This window comes from Triticum aestivum, chromosome 6B (genome assembly GCF_018294505.1).
Source record: "Triticum aestivum cultivar Chinese Spring chromosome 6B, IWGSC CS RefSeq v2.1, whole genome shotgun sequence".
Taxonomy (NCBI): domain Eukaryota; kingdom Viridiplantae; phylum Streptophyta; class Magnoliopsida; order Poales; family Poaceae; genus Triticum; species Triticum aestivum.
This window is the reverse complement of record NC_057810.1, coordinates 318,412,373-318,428,026: the sequence shown is the minus strand read 5'-3', so window position 1 is coordinate 318,428,026 and position 15,654 is coordinate 318,412,373. Positions and strand designations below refer to the sequence as shown.

At 45.6% G+C, this 15,654-nt stretch overlaps 1 protein-coding gene and 1 long non-coding RNA gene across 38 annotated transcripts; one reads left to right on the top strand and one right to left on the bottom strand.

Annotated features, from left to right (window-relative positions):
• Positions 1–336: 336 nt before the first annotated feature.
• On the bottom strand, positions 337–9,457 carry LOC123137064 (uncharacterized). 36 transcript variants are annotated; one of them, XM_044556624.1, is made up of 10 exons: positions 8,783–9,457; positions 8,534–8,683; positions 7,059–7,890; positions 5,365–6,195; positions 4,893–4,988; positions 4,777–4,802; positions 4,590–4,693; positions 4,269–4,404; positions 3,930–4,103; positions 1,454–3,810 (listed from the first exon to the last, which is right to left on the bottom strand). In XM_044556624.1, the coding sequence occupies exons 5-10, from the start codon at positions 4,901–4,903 to the stop codon at positions 3,473–3,475; spliced, it is 789 nt and encodes a 262-aa protein (XP_044412559.1). In that variant the 5' UTR covers positions 4,904–4,988; positions 5,365–6,195; positions 7,059–7,890; positions 8,534–8,683; positions 8,783–9,457; the 3' UTR covers positions 1,454–3,472. The 36 variants fall into 36 exon arrangements, 1 of the variants encoding a protein (XP_044412559.1); XR_006467704.1 differs by having other exon boundaries at positions 1,454–1,776; positions 1,857–4,988; positions 7,059–7,151; ... (1 more) ...; positions 7,483–7,542; positions 7,740–7,890; XR_006467708.1 differs by having other exon boundaries at positions 1,454–1,776; positions 1,857–1,952; positions 2,075–2,204; positions 2,460–4,988.
• A 130-nt stretch (positions 9,458–9,587) lies between these two features.
• LOC123134119 (uncharacterized) lies at positions 9,588–12,846 on the top strand. 2 transcript variants are annotated; one of them, XR_006465509.1, is made up of 2 exons: positions 9,588–9,966; positions 12,431–12,846. It is a non-coding gene; the product is annotated as an uncharacterized lncRNA (long non-coding RNA). The 2 variants fall into 2 exon arrangements; XR_006465508.1 differs by having other exon boundaries at positions 9,588–10,035.
• Positions 12,847–15,654: the final 2,808 nt, after the last annotated feature.

The following is a 15,654-nucleotide window of genomic DNA, read 5'->3' as shown; positions in this document are numbered from 1 at the left end:
ATAGAAGTGAAGCTTTTAGATTTAATTTAAAATGTGTTTCGACGTGTCATCATCATCGAACTTGCATGGTTTATATACTTGAAGTGGCTGAATTTTCTTCTCCAAGAAATGCTTTTTGTGTTTTGTGATAGTAACCATTGATGCAACGATCCATGCGAACTTGATATGCCCTTTGAACTGCTTATAAAATACATACTGGACTGTTAGACCTATGGTAACGCATGAAATCAACTACATAATCATCAAAAGAATGTACACATTGCAAACAATTATCAAATGCTAAGCTACTGTCTGTACACTTCTTTTTCTAAATATATTTAAAAAATTCAGACAATCTTCTATGGAACAGAGGAGAGGTTTTGTTTTGTAACACAACATAAATGCTTGCTTAAACACATGTTGCAAATCCTCGCTGGCAGCACAACATGTTGTACTGTCAAGGCAAGTACAACTCATCAGTCCCAGAAAAACTTTGTACAAGTATATACTATGACATTCTGCTGTTCCGTATGAGCAAGATATTGAAGATAAGATTACAAGCGACCGTTAGGAGCATTAGAACTAAGTATTTAACTTTTCAACTAGTAGTAAGGGCCAGCAGCATGAATAAGTAACCTGAACCCGTGGATGAGTTCATAACCGCACCTTTTTAGACCGTAATACTTGAACGTCTCAGAGAAACATCCAGGTAAAAACTTCAATTAGAATCAGAAACACACACACACACACACACACACACACACACACAACATGCACACCCCAGCAGCATGAATAAGTAACCTGAACCCGTGGATGAGTTCATAACCGCACCTTTTTAGACCGTAATACTTGAACGTCTCAGAGAAACATCCAGGTAAAAACTTCAATTAGAATCAGTAACACACACACCACACACACACAAACACACACACACACACACAACATGCACACCCCACACCAGTACAACACATGAGCACATGCAGGCAAGCAAACGAAGCCATCGTTGTCGTCCACGGACGCACACCATGGCTGGGCTTGACTGCTCCAAGTTCTACCGACAGGCCCACCATAGTAGCAATAGCATCAAAAACCAATTTTTAACCTTAAATTGAATAAACACTCATCAAACTTTTATATGTGCTATAGGAAGAACATGGAAACATAGAGGAAACTGGACTTACAATCGGCAAGTCGATGAACTGAAACAGAAAATATTTATGCACTAAAAAATATTAAATTTTTCTCCTCTTGAGTATGAATTTTTTAGATTTTGGCCAGTGAACTTACCAACCCCCCCCCCCAAAAAAAAAAAAAAATACATGTCAACAGAATTCTTGTAAACATAAGAAAATACATAGAATGCACATACAATTTTTTCAGGATTTTCCTCGATGTTCTGCACATTAAAGTTGATATACTAAAAATAACGCAAAATTTGAACTGAAAATCAAGTAAAAGCTGAACTCTTATATAGTTGAAGTAACTATTTTGTAATTATATGTGTTAAACATGTGCTACACATAATGAACTGATACATTTTTTATTAGCGAATGGTAGCAATATAGGTACTAGAACTTCTAGCAGTATATATATACATTGTGTCATAAGCAAATAAGATTCATGATCTCCACAAGACCATACACTCCAACCAGCCACAGTCATACGAACATCCCACTCTCTCATATATTGAGAACATAAATATTAGTCATCTTGCCAACCATGTATATTAAGCGGTCAGAACATCAAATGCCTCGACGAATTGCACTCGTTCAGTCCCCCAGATCAAAAAATTGGAGGCTAGGAAGAGGCAAAGCCAAGAAAAGTCAGGAAACATTTCATATAGGTAGAAGAAAATAGGGAGAGAGAGAGACTCTAACCATTGCGTCTTTGAACGGCCTCAACACTCCATCGTCGAACAAACTCGGTTGGCAGTGATCAAATGACTAGGGTGGCGGCTATAAATGGCCTGGTGGCTGCGACAGGTAAGCAGTAAATCAGATCTTTAAAACTTCAGTCCAAGCTACACATTTTAGTCAGTAGTTGAATTAATACTCATAAAAGAATAAAGAGTAATTGTGGAAGATGAGGGGCTGACCTGCGGATCCCATCGGCGAACTGACAAACTCACAAACTTAAAGACTGGTATTCTCCGCACGAACTGACATGCCCTATGTTGTTTTTTTGTCAAACTTACTAACTCTCAGAGTCGCACTGTTGCAACATCCCTATGAATCACTTGTAATATTATATAAAACCGATAAATTGAGTTGTTTCAATAACACAAATTGAACTTTTTCTATGACTGATGATAAAATACATAGTGAACAGTACACTTATTGTATGATTTCTTGCAAAACCATGGGAATATACTCTGTTCACATCCATTCTGCGACTTTGTTTCCAGAGAGTGGAAGAATTTAGGACAATGCAAATATTTATCTATAATTCAGCCATTTTAGTGTGGTCTGAACTGAACATACCTGATCAGTGATTTTCCAGAGCCATGAAAGGAGTTGGAGGAGGCAGCGATGGGGAACAAAGGGTCTGCGACAACGCATCTGGGAGCTCGAGGGATGGAGGCGCATGGGGCTGGTTGGATGCTGCACCGGTGGCTCGCAGTGGTGGTGGCTGTCGCATGGCTTCCTAGGGATGCGGCGACCGGGGATGTTCTGGAACTCTTTCCTGAACATCTTAGGTTTCTGTCTTTTGAATGCAGAACACATATTTTTGTTGTCTTTTTTATATAGACAACACTTCCAAGTTTTCTCTAAGACACTCGTTGAACTTTTAACTTCCTAAAATTTGAACTATGTATGGATTCATTAAACTTCCAACCAAAAGTAGATGAGCATCACAAATGTTACCAGCAACAGTTCAGAATCAGCGAGAACACAAGTTCAGTAACATTGTCAGTTCAGTAGTACACAAAAGCAAACATGGCTGAATCATCAATTTAGAGATGTGATCTTTATCGTAGCATCCATTTTGATAGTAGTACATCAGTTGTTTTAAGAAATGAGAACTATGAACAAAAAACAAGTCTAGCTCCTTGTGGGAGCATTTCAACAAACATGTGTAGAGGTATATAAAAGAAATTGAATTAACAACAGTATATCAGATGAACTTGTGGGAGCACAATTTATCTTTTCACTGCATTTTCCGTAGAACTTGTTGCAACAAAGCACCATCTTTTGGGAGCACAATGGTTTGCAAAATCATGGCAGCTGGGACTAAATTGTACTGCTATGAATCAAAACTTCAGAGACAACTAAACTGTACTGCTATGCAACCAAATTACAGCTACGAGCTAGCAAGGATACGTGATTCCAGAAATGTCCCCCAACATGTACTGGGCAGTTTCAAAACCTGTACTGACAATGAACTATGGATCAACGTCTAGAGGCGGAGGAGCTCCACCCCGGCGAGTCTCACTGCCCCGCACGTCGGCCATATTTGCACCGTCAGCCCCGCGGGAGGAAACAGGTGGAGGCGGCTACCCGAGCTGGCAGAGGACAGCAGTTGGTGGCTCCTGGAGCCGGAGAGATTGGGGACTAGGCATCGTTGGGATCCGAGGAGAATGGGGGGCGTGCGGCGCCGTGATCCACGGAGGAGGTAGGGGCGGGGTGGCGCCAGGACCCGGTGAGGTTGGAGGTTGGGGGCCGAGCGGCGCCAGGACCCGGTGAGGTTGGAGGTTGGGGGCCGAGCGGCGCCAGGAGTTGGGGAGGAGGTGGATGCAGATGTCAAAGCAGTGTTCCTCCCGCAGATGAAGGGCTTTTTCGACCTTGATGTAGCAGAAAGAGCAAGGGAAGTACTCACACAGTTCACCATCTTCTGACAAACCAAAAATACAAGTTTTAGCAAAAATAAATAAATTGTAGACCGCAAGAATTAGCAAAATGAACCACCAGTTTGTGCTAACCACAGAACTACAGGAATTAGCGGAATTGTACTTTTGTTTCTAGCGGAGGCAGGGGCTAGGCGGAGGCGCACTGAGGAAGGGAGGTCGTGGCGGTGGCGTGCTGGGGCAGGGGGCCGACGGCGGCGCGCCCGGCAGGGTTTCGGCAGCGGCGCCCTGGGGCAGGGGCGGCGGAGGTGCGCTGGGAGAGGGGGCCGGCTGCGGCGCGCTGGGGGAAACCTCTAAACTTATTTCATTATATAACACAAATTCTAAAGCTACAACACATCTAGCTTTCTTTGTGCAATGTAAATGTAGTTGCTAAAAATAAAACAATGTTATGCCAGGATCCCATATACAAGGTGCGCTACTCATTGGTGCACTAGCAACATACCTGAACTTGGTGTGGACTGGTAGTCGAACTTGTTACTCATCCACACTAGCACCAGCGGCACAAGCCGTGTTGCACACGGCGAGGATGTCGCTCTACTGCTCTGCTTGCAGTCCTGGTTGAGGATCCCATATACAAACTGCACTGACAAATTATGAGCCACACAGTGAAGAAAACAATAGCAACAGAGTGTGCCCACTGAGACTACACACGGGTTTTTGAGCGACGGGCCATACAACTACTTCCAACAAAGTTTAATTAGCAAGCTACCAATGCCTCAAGCAAGTAGTACTCTCCAGCCAAAGGATCATCTAGTATATTTACCCATGCGTGTATGAGCACTAGCAAGAACACACGGTTGTGACTGGTTACCCGACGACGGAGTCGCTCGTCAAAATACAGTGGCACCGCGCACACAGACAGCATCCCTGGTACAAACAGGGAATTGACATCGTTGACCTATTTTGCTAAATGAACAAAGAACTTGCCGTGGTTTATATTTTTAACTTGCCTGGAATTAATACTTGAACTCCGGCCCTAGTACAAGTATAATGCCGACAATCTGTAAGCAAAAAAATCTACAGAGTTTACAAACCAACCAACTTACAAGCAAGCCAACCAACTTACGTGCCATCCATCTTCAGGGCCTTTGTGCTGGGTGCAACATCCCGGAGTTTAACAATGCAATCAGCCAATTCAGATGCAAGTAATTCTCCCTCACAGCTATAAAACAAAGGAAGAATTGTTTAACTAAGATGATTCGGTGGTATAGCGGATTACCATGCAATTAAGTAATTCTACTTCTCCAACAAGTAACATCATACGTAGCTAGACAAAACAGTACAACATGACTCAACACTGAAAGACAAAAAATGTACATTTTGATACAGAAGAACTATCAGTGGTATTCAATATAATATGTTGTAGTTTACATATACTGAAAATGCTCTGTCTATATATCCCTGTGTCCTTGTCTGAGCTTCAGTTTGGAACATAGTTCCTGAACTTAATACTTAGTATAACATGTTCTGATGCCGGTGAACAATGTGTACAAAGTAGCTCCATTCCTTCTGTGTGAATGTTTAAGAGGAAAACCAACCTTCCATTGAAGGAGAGAAGAGAAGTCTATGGGCGCGGGGAGACGACGGTGTCCGTTACCCTCCAGCGCCGACATCCAGCAGGGAGCCTCGCAAGATGTTCAGAGTCAGTTTCCCCCTTGTATGTAGCAAGTAACAGAAGATGTTCAGAATCTAAAGTCAGAAGGTCAATAACCTTGAACATTAGTCTAGTTTTCTCATTTTCTCTGCAAACAAATATAGGAAAAAACTAAAAAGAATGCATTCTTTTAGTCCTCACACACCAAAGAGAAATCTGAAAAATATTGAACCTTCACAAGCATAACAACCTGCTACTGAGCATGTTGTGGAACTGAACAATCAACACAATCCAAAACCGCAGGGGGGGGGGGGGCGAATCATGTACACTATCACACATCAAATTAGTTTTTGAACTGCTATGTGCTTACAACTTGTCCGTTGGCCATGGATCTGTTCCCCGCTGAAACAAGCATGATTCACAAATGACCTACATTTCTAGCATCAGTACATAATCGTTATTCACTGATGGAATTACACAAGTAGACCAAATACGAACTAGATTATACAAAATTCTACAGAAAAAGTGCATGGCTCCTCCCTGTGCTGCTCTTGTAGTAGAGAGTAGGCGAGGTGGAAGATGGGGTCCTGACCTGCGGTTCCCACTGGCGAACTGATGGACTGACGAACTCGGCATAGTCGGAGGGGCGGCCGCGCTCGGGTCCAGCGGGGGCCAGTTGAACTTGCTGCCCATCCACACTAGCACCAGCGCATAAGCCGTGTTGGCTACCAGGGGAGCCAGGATGGATCCGATCAGAGATGGGGGCCGCGAGCACCTGCATTTTAGCAATGACAATAAATTTGCTTGTACTTCGGAGAAACAACAAACACATACACAAACTGACAATGACAGGAACCAACTTGTGCCCCCGTATACACCCAGCAAGCATCAAATTCCATATTCCTGGACTTATTTTTATTCATATATACTTGAAACTTATTCGCTGTCAATGTACATGAACTTTTCATGTTACAAGTGAGAGCACCTAGACAGGGTAAATGCACAGAAAAAACACTATTCTTTTTTCATTTAAAGCACAACCTAGACTAAAGCAATCACAACTTTTGGGCACTTTGGCACTGAGGTGATAGCAGTGACCATGTGACAAAGAATAGAACTCAAAAAGAAGATTTTTGGAGATGGAAGAAAACGTTAGACGATCGGGTGAACCGGCTTCGTCTACTCCCGTATGCTCATATATGCTATTTCTTTTGAGTTCCCTATCAAATGATCGGCTTCAGTAGCCGAGAAAATTGGCTCAACCTCATAGCTACGAAAATGAATTTGATTGAACCTTCACACATAGAAAGTTTGAACTTGGTTCAATAGCTAAATAGTTCGACCACATACATACAAGTAGAAAACATGCAAAATTTGGTCCTGTTTAGACATATACATGAGTGCAATAGATCAAGTCCCAAACCTTTTGTATATAAGATAATTGATAGCCATGTTTCTTAGTATTTTTGAAATATACATGAGTACAATAGCTCAAGCAAATAGGAAACCACGTAAGTGATGGAGAAGGCAGAGAATTAGTTCAACATCCAGTCAGCAATTTAGAAGTAAAGAGGTAACAAAATGTAGTTGAGCTATACTGCATCACACACAAAAAACTTGAACTTTACATAGTCAAACCTGCTTAGCCACGAACTCCAGCTTAAGATGTATCCTGTACGAAGACCAAGCTTAAGATGTATCCTGTACCAAGACCAATCTAGAGAACCAGAACTGCAGAAATTAGCAACTTTGAACTTTTAGTAATTCATTCCATCGGCAATATGAATTATAAAATCTTCTCTTCACAAACTATGTACATCAACAGCAAAATCGAAGCAACAACTGTAACCATATTTGAAAATCGCAGAAGCAATACATAGGTGTACTGATGCGCGGGGAATTTTAGAACTGATGTTCTATTATTTTTGACTACTGATGTCAATCGTGCTCTTCTTTTTCCCTTTCTGCTTGTTGCCTGTGCACAAAAATTGTAATAGCAAAGCACCTTAAATTAATTGACAAAAGAGGTACCTCTATGCACAAAAGAGGGAGTCTGTCCAACCTGTTGACATTGTTTAACATGGCAGTCTACAAACTCTGTGCATCTACAAATCTTCTCATACTATATGAAGAACATGGAAAAACATATGTAATTGGACTTACAATCGGCAAGTAGATGAACTGAACTGAATACAAATACCCGTTGTACTATACACGAATAACATGGAAACACAGATGAAATCGAACTTATGATCGACAAGTAGATGAACTGAAACAGAATACAAAGATACATGTAAAGAGGAAGGGGGAAGGCCAGACCTCGTCGTTGCGCCGTTGAACGGCCTCGGTTGTCGGCGGTGAACGGACTATGGTGCCAGCGGTGAACGGCCTGTCTGCTGCGGGAATCGGGGAATGGGGCATGGCCTGCAGAAGCAGGAGGCGGTGACCTGCAGAAGGAAGAGGCTGCGACCTGACGACAGAAGAGAATTGAAGAAATAAATATTGGGGCCTGCTCATATATCCACAAATTCAGACACCAAAACTAAAAGAAAATAATAGAACAGAAATAAGAGAATGTTAAATTTGATTTATCAGTTTTTTAGCATCACTTCTAAACCTTTCGTTTTCTCACCCCTATCTAATCTTCAGCAAATTGTCTAGTGGACTATTATTCTTGTCAAAAGTAATCAACATGAATGATCTCCACCAGTTACCAATTCTAGTGGAGCTCATGTGTACCTTCATCATAGAAAAAAGTAGACTTAATATTTCTATGTTCTGAAGACGAACAAATGAATCGTACAAAATATTGTCAAAAAATCACACTTTCCACGATACCAAAATTCTGAACTTGCCATACAATACTTTTTGATTTTGTCATGCGGCACTCTTTGAACTTGCACAATTCATTGGTGGCAGGAAGCAACAACTAGAAGTATACAATTGTTTTACAACATCCTAAACCCTGAACTGTATCTGTAGGAAATCTAGTCAGGGTCTCAGGAATCAACTAAATTTTTCACTCAATTCTATATTTCATCAGTACTAGTAGGACTCAACCATAAGTGCAGAATTGTAGCAATGTTAAGGAAATAGTTTCAGGAGCTGCTCACGCCGGATGTGGGGTGCTCGCACTCGTAGACGCTATCGACGCCGCCGCCGGGATCCAGCCATCCACGGGAGCCCCGCTCATGGACGCCGATGATGCGCTCCGGGGGATGTTTAATCTCTACCTAATTTGCCATATATTTTTTTGCAGCTCACTTGCAGAACAAAGAGACATATTAGGTGCCTCATTTTTTCATGGAAAAAATAAATAACATTTTTGGACGCCGGAAGAAATCTAGAGGAAAGAATCTTACCTCCACAGTGCAGTAGCTGGGCCTCCCTGCAGCAAGAGAGAGACGAGGTGCTCCATCGAACGTCGCCGTGGGAACGACATGGTGGTAGCCAGATCCTGGGTGTTGCTGCAATGAACGGACCGGGTTGGTGGCGTTGAATGGCCTGGGGTGGTCCGGTACTCCGGTTATGGAGCCCCACCAGGACGAGATGCACGGTGTGGGAGCCGGGGGAGATGGGGGCGCGGCGGTGGCCGGAGCTGGTGGAGATGTGGGCGGGGCGGCGACAGGAGCCTGGGAGGAGAGTGCGGCAGGGAAGGTCGGGGCGGCGCGCATGGCAGGAGGAGCAAGGAGGTGCGGCGGCGGCGCGCGTGCTAAGAGGAGGAAGGAGTTGCGAGGGCGGCGGCACGGGTGCCAGGAGGAGGAAGGAGGCGCGGGGACGGCAGGGCACGTGCCAGGAGGAGGAAGGAGGCGCGGGGATGGCGGCGCGCAGGGTCGCCGGCGCTCTTGGTCGGGAGAAAATGAGGAGAAGTGCGGCGACGGGTGCGGGGAATCAGAGATTGGAAGGAGGTGGATCCGTCGGCGGCCAGACACGGTGCCGCGGGCTCCTTCGCTCCGGCTGCCGCCGTCGCTCGCTCGCCCGCGACGGCTGGCTCCGGCAGAAGGAGGTGGGTAGGTTGGGGGCGGGTCGGGAAGTTTACTATGGTCCGCGCGTCGCGCCTTTATAGGGATTGATGGTAACAAAATAATATTTTGTTACTAGTAACAGAATAGTCCAGTCATATATATAGGGCGATGGGAGCTATGGGAGCAAAAACCCACAGCTAATCATTTCGCCCCGAAACATCCAAATTCCATCGTCCTCAACACAGACGCCACAACCACGAACACCCCCTCCCCCTGGCGGCTGGCCCCTACAGCGCGCCGCCTATAGGTCCCTCCGCCCAGCAGTCGGCCCCTCCCCCAGCGCGCCGCCTACCGGCCCCTCCCCCAGCGCACCACCGACGGACCCCTCCCCCAGCACGTCGCCGACTGGCCCCTTCCCCAGTGGGCCGCCGTCCGATGCCTCCCCCAGCGAGCCGCCGCCGGCCCCATCTAGCCTAGTGCGCCACCGCCGGCCCCGTCCCCCAGTGCGTCGTCGAGCGCCCCATGGACGGCGCAACTCCGGCTGCAACATCCTGGTGGAGGCGCGGCGCCGTCTTTGAGAGGTTCCATCAGCTGGTGCTCCTCCTCCTTCTGATATGCACGAGCTCCAATTCGTGGAGATGCTCCGTGGGGTACTCCATTTTATGTTTTCAATTCATCTTATAAAAAAAGCATAACAAACTATGTGTCATTTTTGTCATTCGCGCAAGTTCAGGAATACCTTCTGCACAAGTTCAAAAATCTAAAGAAACAAAGCTCAAACCAAGTTCAGAAACTGCTTCTTTCATAAATTAGTTGTTTTGGTTAATTCTGTAGTACATGTGTGTATTGTGATTGTAATTATGTGTGACAGAGTATATGAATGTCGATTGAGCTGTCTCTTATTGAGCTCTTGCACCTATGAAGCCTGAAAGAAAGATATGTCGTTTTAGTTTATATATATATATATATATATATATATATATATATATATATATATATATATATATATATGACAAATTTTTTATACTACCGGGTGTAGTTACTCCCACTTTTGTTTGATACGTTCTAGGTAGTATCTATCATATTGGAGAGTATGTACACGTAGTATGTAGTATGTAAGAATGTTTAGGTAGTATATATACTACTTTTTTGGTAGTATGTATCATATTTTGTGCATACTCTATTTCGCGTACAAATATGTACGTATTTCATAAATACAATAAAATCATGAGCTCACTTGCAATTTTTTCATATAACTCACTTTGAAGTATCTTAGATGTAGTTTAAAAACATACTAAAAATAATAAAGTAGAGTATATACTACCACATGGTAGTATATAAGAAATGGGTGTAGCTACACCCGGTAGTAGAATGCATTTTTCCGGACAAATTTTTCCTACTACCTGGTGTAGTTACTCCCACTTTTGTTTGATACGTTCTAGATAGTATCTATCATATTGGAGAGTATGTACATGTAGTATGTAGTATGTAAGAATGTTTAGGTAGTATATATATACTATTTTTTTGGTAGTATATATCATATTTTGTGCATACTCTATTTCGCGTACAAATATGTACGTATTTCATAAATACAATAAAACCATGAGCTCACTTGCAATTTTTTCATATAACTCACTTTGAAGTATCTTAGATGTAGTTTATAAACATACTAAAAATAATAAAGTAGAGTATATACTACCACATGGTAGTATATAAGAAATGGGTGTAGCTACACCCGGTAGTAGGATGCATTTTCCCGGACAAATTTTTCCTACTACCGGGTGTAGTTACTCCCACTTTTGTTTGATGCGTTCTAGGTAGTATCTATCATATTGGAGAGTATATACACGTAGTATGTAGTATGTAAGAATGTTTAGGTAGTATATATACTATTTTTTTGGTAGTATGTATCATATTTTGTGCATACTCTATTTCGCGTACAAATATGTACGTATTTCATAAATACAATAAAACCATGAGCTCACTTGCAATTTTTTCATATAACTCACTTTGAAGTATCTTAGATGTAGTTTATAAACATACTAAAAATAATAAAGTAGAGTATATGAATATGTTGGTGCGGATCCACACGTCAATATCATGTTCAGTAGCAAATCAACCTGTGGTTGAGTTGGTTAGGTGGACAGTGGTATCCCCAACCCACCAGGGTTCAAATCCTGGTGCTCGCATTATTCCTGGATTTACTTCAGGATTTCCGGCGATGCGCTTTCAGTGGGAGGAGACGTTCCCGTCGACGACGAGGCGCCTACGGTGACTTCGTAAATCTCAAGATGATATGCCGGCTCAGTCTCTCGGAGGTGCTCATAGGGGTAGGGTGTGCGTGTGTGCGTTCATAGGGATGAGTGTATGCGCGTGTTCACTACCCCAACTGGGGGATTTTCAATCAGTTTTGTCTTTCTTTTCCAACTGAAAGTTGTAGCAAATGTGAACTGAAGCTATTGTGGAGCAAATTAGGAATAGTTGCCTACTTTTTTGTCACTGCTACTTTGCCACCTAGATTAATACTACTACTACTTATCGTGTTGCTAAAACCTCGTGTTCTGGACAATTTGTGGGTGGATGAGCACTATGTGATGCCTTCCTAAGTGCTCTACCGATATTGCTACTTTGTACTGATGCTTTCCAAAGTTTAGTTAGTTGCATCGCAAAAATATATATTGTTACTCCAATATATGAAGTTTGATGGATGTGGAAGTTTATTTTAACTTGAACTATTAAGTGGATGTGGAAGTTTATTTTAACTTGAACTATTAAGTGCTTCCAAAGTATATACTATACTATTTTCTGTATGCTGCTCCGAACTGTTGTAGACTAGTATCTGCTTTATTAATTAGTATACAATAGTAGTTTTGTCTGTTTGGAGTCTCAGTTAGTGACTTGATTAAACATCTTCGGCCTTTGTGCAGAGTGGATCATTGGGTGAATTATTACTTAAGTCCACAAAAGTCAGCATCTTGGTTGTGATAAAAATTCTTTACTAAGAATTTTTTGAAAAGTAGTTCTAACTTTTTGTTTCATCTACAGGGTCCAGTCCCATATATCTTTTAACCAGGTTCATGGTGAAGCCTAGGGTGCTCGTCGGCGATCACAAGAAGTGGGCCGTCGAGAAGGAGCTGGGCGACATGGTGCAGCGGTGTGGCCAGTTCAACTACCTATATTAAACCAATTGAATAAATGAGATAAAAACATTAGGTCACCTCATCCGACACCATCGTCTGGCAATTCGTTTGGGTTGGTTTGCTGTGCAGTATAGGCAAAGCATGGCCACCACCAATGCACTATGTGGTTAAGAGTGACGGAATTCAACTCAGACCAACACCTTGGTCATCTTTCTGTTGCCTGGCAACGGGTGTGTACTTTAGACTATTCCTAGCAATGGTAACGAGCTGTTCAATGTGGGGTTCGTGCAACATATAATGCAAAGTAGATTGGTGCAGGAAGAAAGACACTTTATTTGATTTAGTTCTGGTAGAACCAGGGGTCCTACCGAACCTGCTCCCGAGGTTGTAGGGGAAGGATGGAGCGGGGCGCGGTGATGAGCGGGCGCGCTGGCGGCTGGATGCCGTCGCGTCGGAGGAAGATGGCGGCGGCTAGGGTTAGAGGCGGCTAGGGTTCCGGCTCCTCTGGGAGCTAGGCAACAGGAATGATAATATTCTTATTGCTTAATCTCAAAAAGAGTCTTACAGCATATATTTATAACGTAGATAACTTATACGAATTAACCTAAGATAACTTGTGGGCTAAGATTTCGCGGTGGGCCTTTTACGGCCGTAGGCTAAACCGGTCATAACACTTTTCCCCGCCTGCACAAACAGCTCGTCCTCGAGATGTAAGGTGGGGAAGCGCTTGCTGAACCTCTCGAGGTGATCAACTAGCGTCAAACACCTTCTCGACAGCTCGGGCGGCAACTGGCGGCGGTGACGGCGTCCTTCGGAATGTAGTTTGTAACCTCCAGGTAGAAGAGTCGCGGGCAGGCATGGCTGGGCGTGTAGGGCTCGTCGCAGTTGAAGCACAACCCTTGACGGCGACGCTCGAGTAGCTCGGCTAAGGTGAGCCGGCGGAACGGGCGCGCCGCGGTCGCGGCGAGGGGTGCCGCGGAAGCCTGTGCAGGCCGACCGTGCGCGAAATCCGGCCCGGGTAGCGACCCAGCGGTCCAGGACGGTGATGCCTGCTGGATGGCCACCGCGCGGCGCTCGAACGCGCGGATGTAGTACATGTCCGACTAGAGATCCTGGGGTCCCTGAAGTTCCACGTCCACGCGGATGTGATCCAGAAGTCCACCGACGAAGGGGTCGGCCCGCTGCTACGCCGTCACGCCCGACGCGTGGCACGCCAGGGCCTGGAAGTGGTCGGTGAAGTCCTGCACCGTGGAGGTGAAGGGAAGGCGACCGAGCTCCGCCAAGCGGCTTCCGCTGACCGGGGGCCCAAAGCGAAGGAGGCAGAGCTCGCGGAAGCGCTCCCAAGGGGGCATGCCACCCTCGTCCTGCTCGAGAGCGTAATACCATGTATGTGCCGCACCACAGAGGTGGTAGGAGGCGAGCCAGGTATGCTCCGATGCGAGGGTGCGCTGTCCGGGAAAGAACTGGTCGCACTGGTTGAGCCAGTTGAGAGGGTCCTTCATGTCGTCATAGGTGGTGAAGTCGATTTTGGCGAACCGCGGCGATGTCTGCGCCGAAGCGCCATGTCGAACTGGCTTGGGGGAGCGGAGCAGGGCGGCTGGTGGTGCCTGGTCGGAGTACTCCGGGTGGCGACCTGCGGTGCCGGATGGCCCGTCAAACTGCGGGAACGGGGTCGGCTGTTCGGAAGCCGCGGTGTAGACCGGCGATGAAGAAGACCCAGCCGCCCACACTGGTATTGGCGATGGAGAGGGCGGGAACCGGACCTAGTTGATGGGCAGGTCGGCCGGAGCGGCGGACGACAGTCTGGCGCTGGGCAGAGGTGGCGCCTGGAGCTGCAGCGGCTGTTTGCGTCTGCTATGGGTAGCGGCCAGACGCGGCGGAAACCGGTGTAGAAGTCGGCGGCCACGGCGGCCAGAGCTGGCCCGTGGCTGGGGACTGCTGGAGGTGCAACAGCGGCGGAGGCCCGCTGGTGTAGCCCGCCTGGAACGGCAGCAGAGGTGGTCCGCTCGGGCCAGACGCGGCCTGGAGCGGCCAGTGCGTCACCGGGTGGCTGTAGGTAGGGGGCGCAGCTGGCGGGGGGGTGTACAGGCTGGCCAGGTACAGGGAGATGCCCTGGACGGCCGTCACGAGGTCCCGCAGGATGCTGGTCATCTCCTCCGGCATGAATACTGAGGTTGTCGGCGGTGGCGCGGGGGAGATGGGAGCCGGCGGCGTTGGGGTCCCCGCTGTGGTGCTCGGCCCCGGCAGCGTCGGAGCTTCGTTGGTGGTCATCGGGGGGGGGGGGGACAGCGAGGCGGTGGTGCCGGAGGGCAGCGGCGGCATGGGTGATGGAGAAGACATGGTCGAACCCGAGTCTCTGATACCAAATTGGTAGAACCAGGGGTCCTACCGGACCAGCTCCGGAGGTTGTAGGGGAAGGATGGAGCGGGCGCGCTAGCGGTTGGGCGTCGTCGCGTCGGAGGAAGATGGCGGCTAGGGTTCCGGCTCCTCTGGGAGTCGGGCAATAGGAATAATAATATTCTTATTGCTTAATCTCAAAAAGAGTCTTACAACATATATTTATAACCTAGATAACTTGAATACGAATTAACCTAAGATAACTTGTGGGCTAAGATTGCCCGGTGTGCCTTTTACGGCCGTAGGCTAAACCGGTCATAACAAGTTCTCTCATGATGCTTTTTTGTATTTCAATCCTCTAAGTTGCATTGCAAACGACCAATAGTAGGATTTTTTTCAATGCTTTTATTGGAAAATTTTCAATGTATAGTTGCATTTATTTTGCATCTCCTCACTGATAGAAGAACCCTGCTACTACTTCTTGGTGGGAATGGTTTGACATGTATGTCACTGCCTAGTATCATAAATATCCTAGCTAAATAGATCATGATTTTCTCTCTTTTGCCTATGTCTCTTAGTGTGTCCCCCCTTCCTCTTTTCATATAGCATATTCTGAACATCAAATGCTTTCAAAAATGTGTCGTGCAGGTTCAAGTATAACTGCTGCAGGAGTACAAAAATCTAAACAATTTAAGCTCAACCCAATTTCAAGAACTGTTTTCCTTCATAAATTGTATTTTTGCTAGTTTTTTGTTATGGACAGTACAGATGCACATTGTTGTGTAGTACATG

Excerpts from the sequence above, each read along its gene's own strand:
- LOC123137064 (XM_044556624.1), bottom strand. Across the intron at positions 4,694-4,776 it reads AGTTCAAGTATTAATTCCAG|GGATGCTGTCTGTGTGCGCG; the intron begins GCAAGTTAAAAA and ends TGTTTGTACCAG. Across the intron at positions 4,405-4,589 it reads TAGTGCTCATACACGCATGG|TTTGTATATGGGATCCTCAA; the intron begins GTAAATATACTA and ends TTGTCAGTGCAG.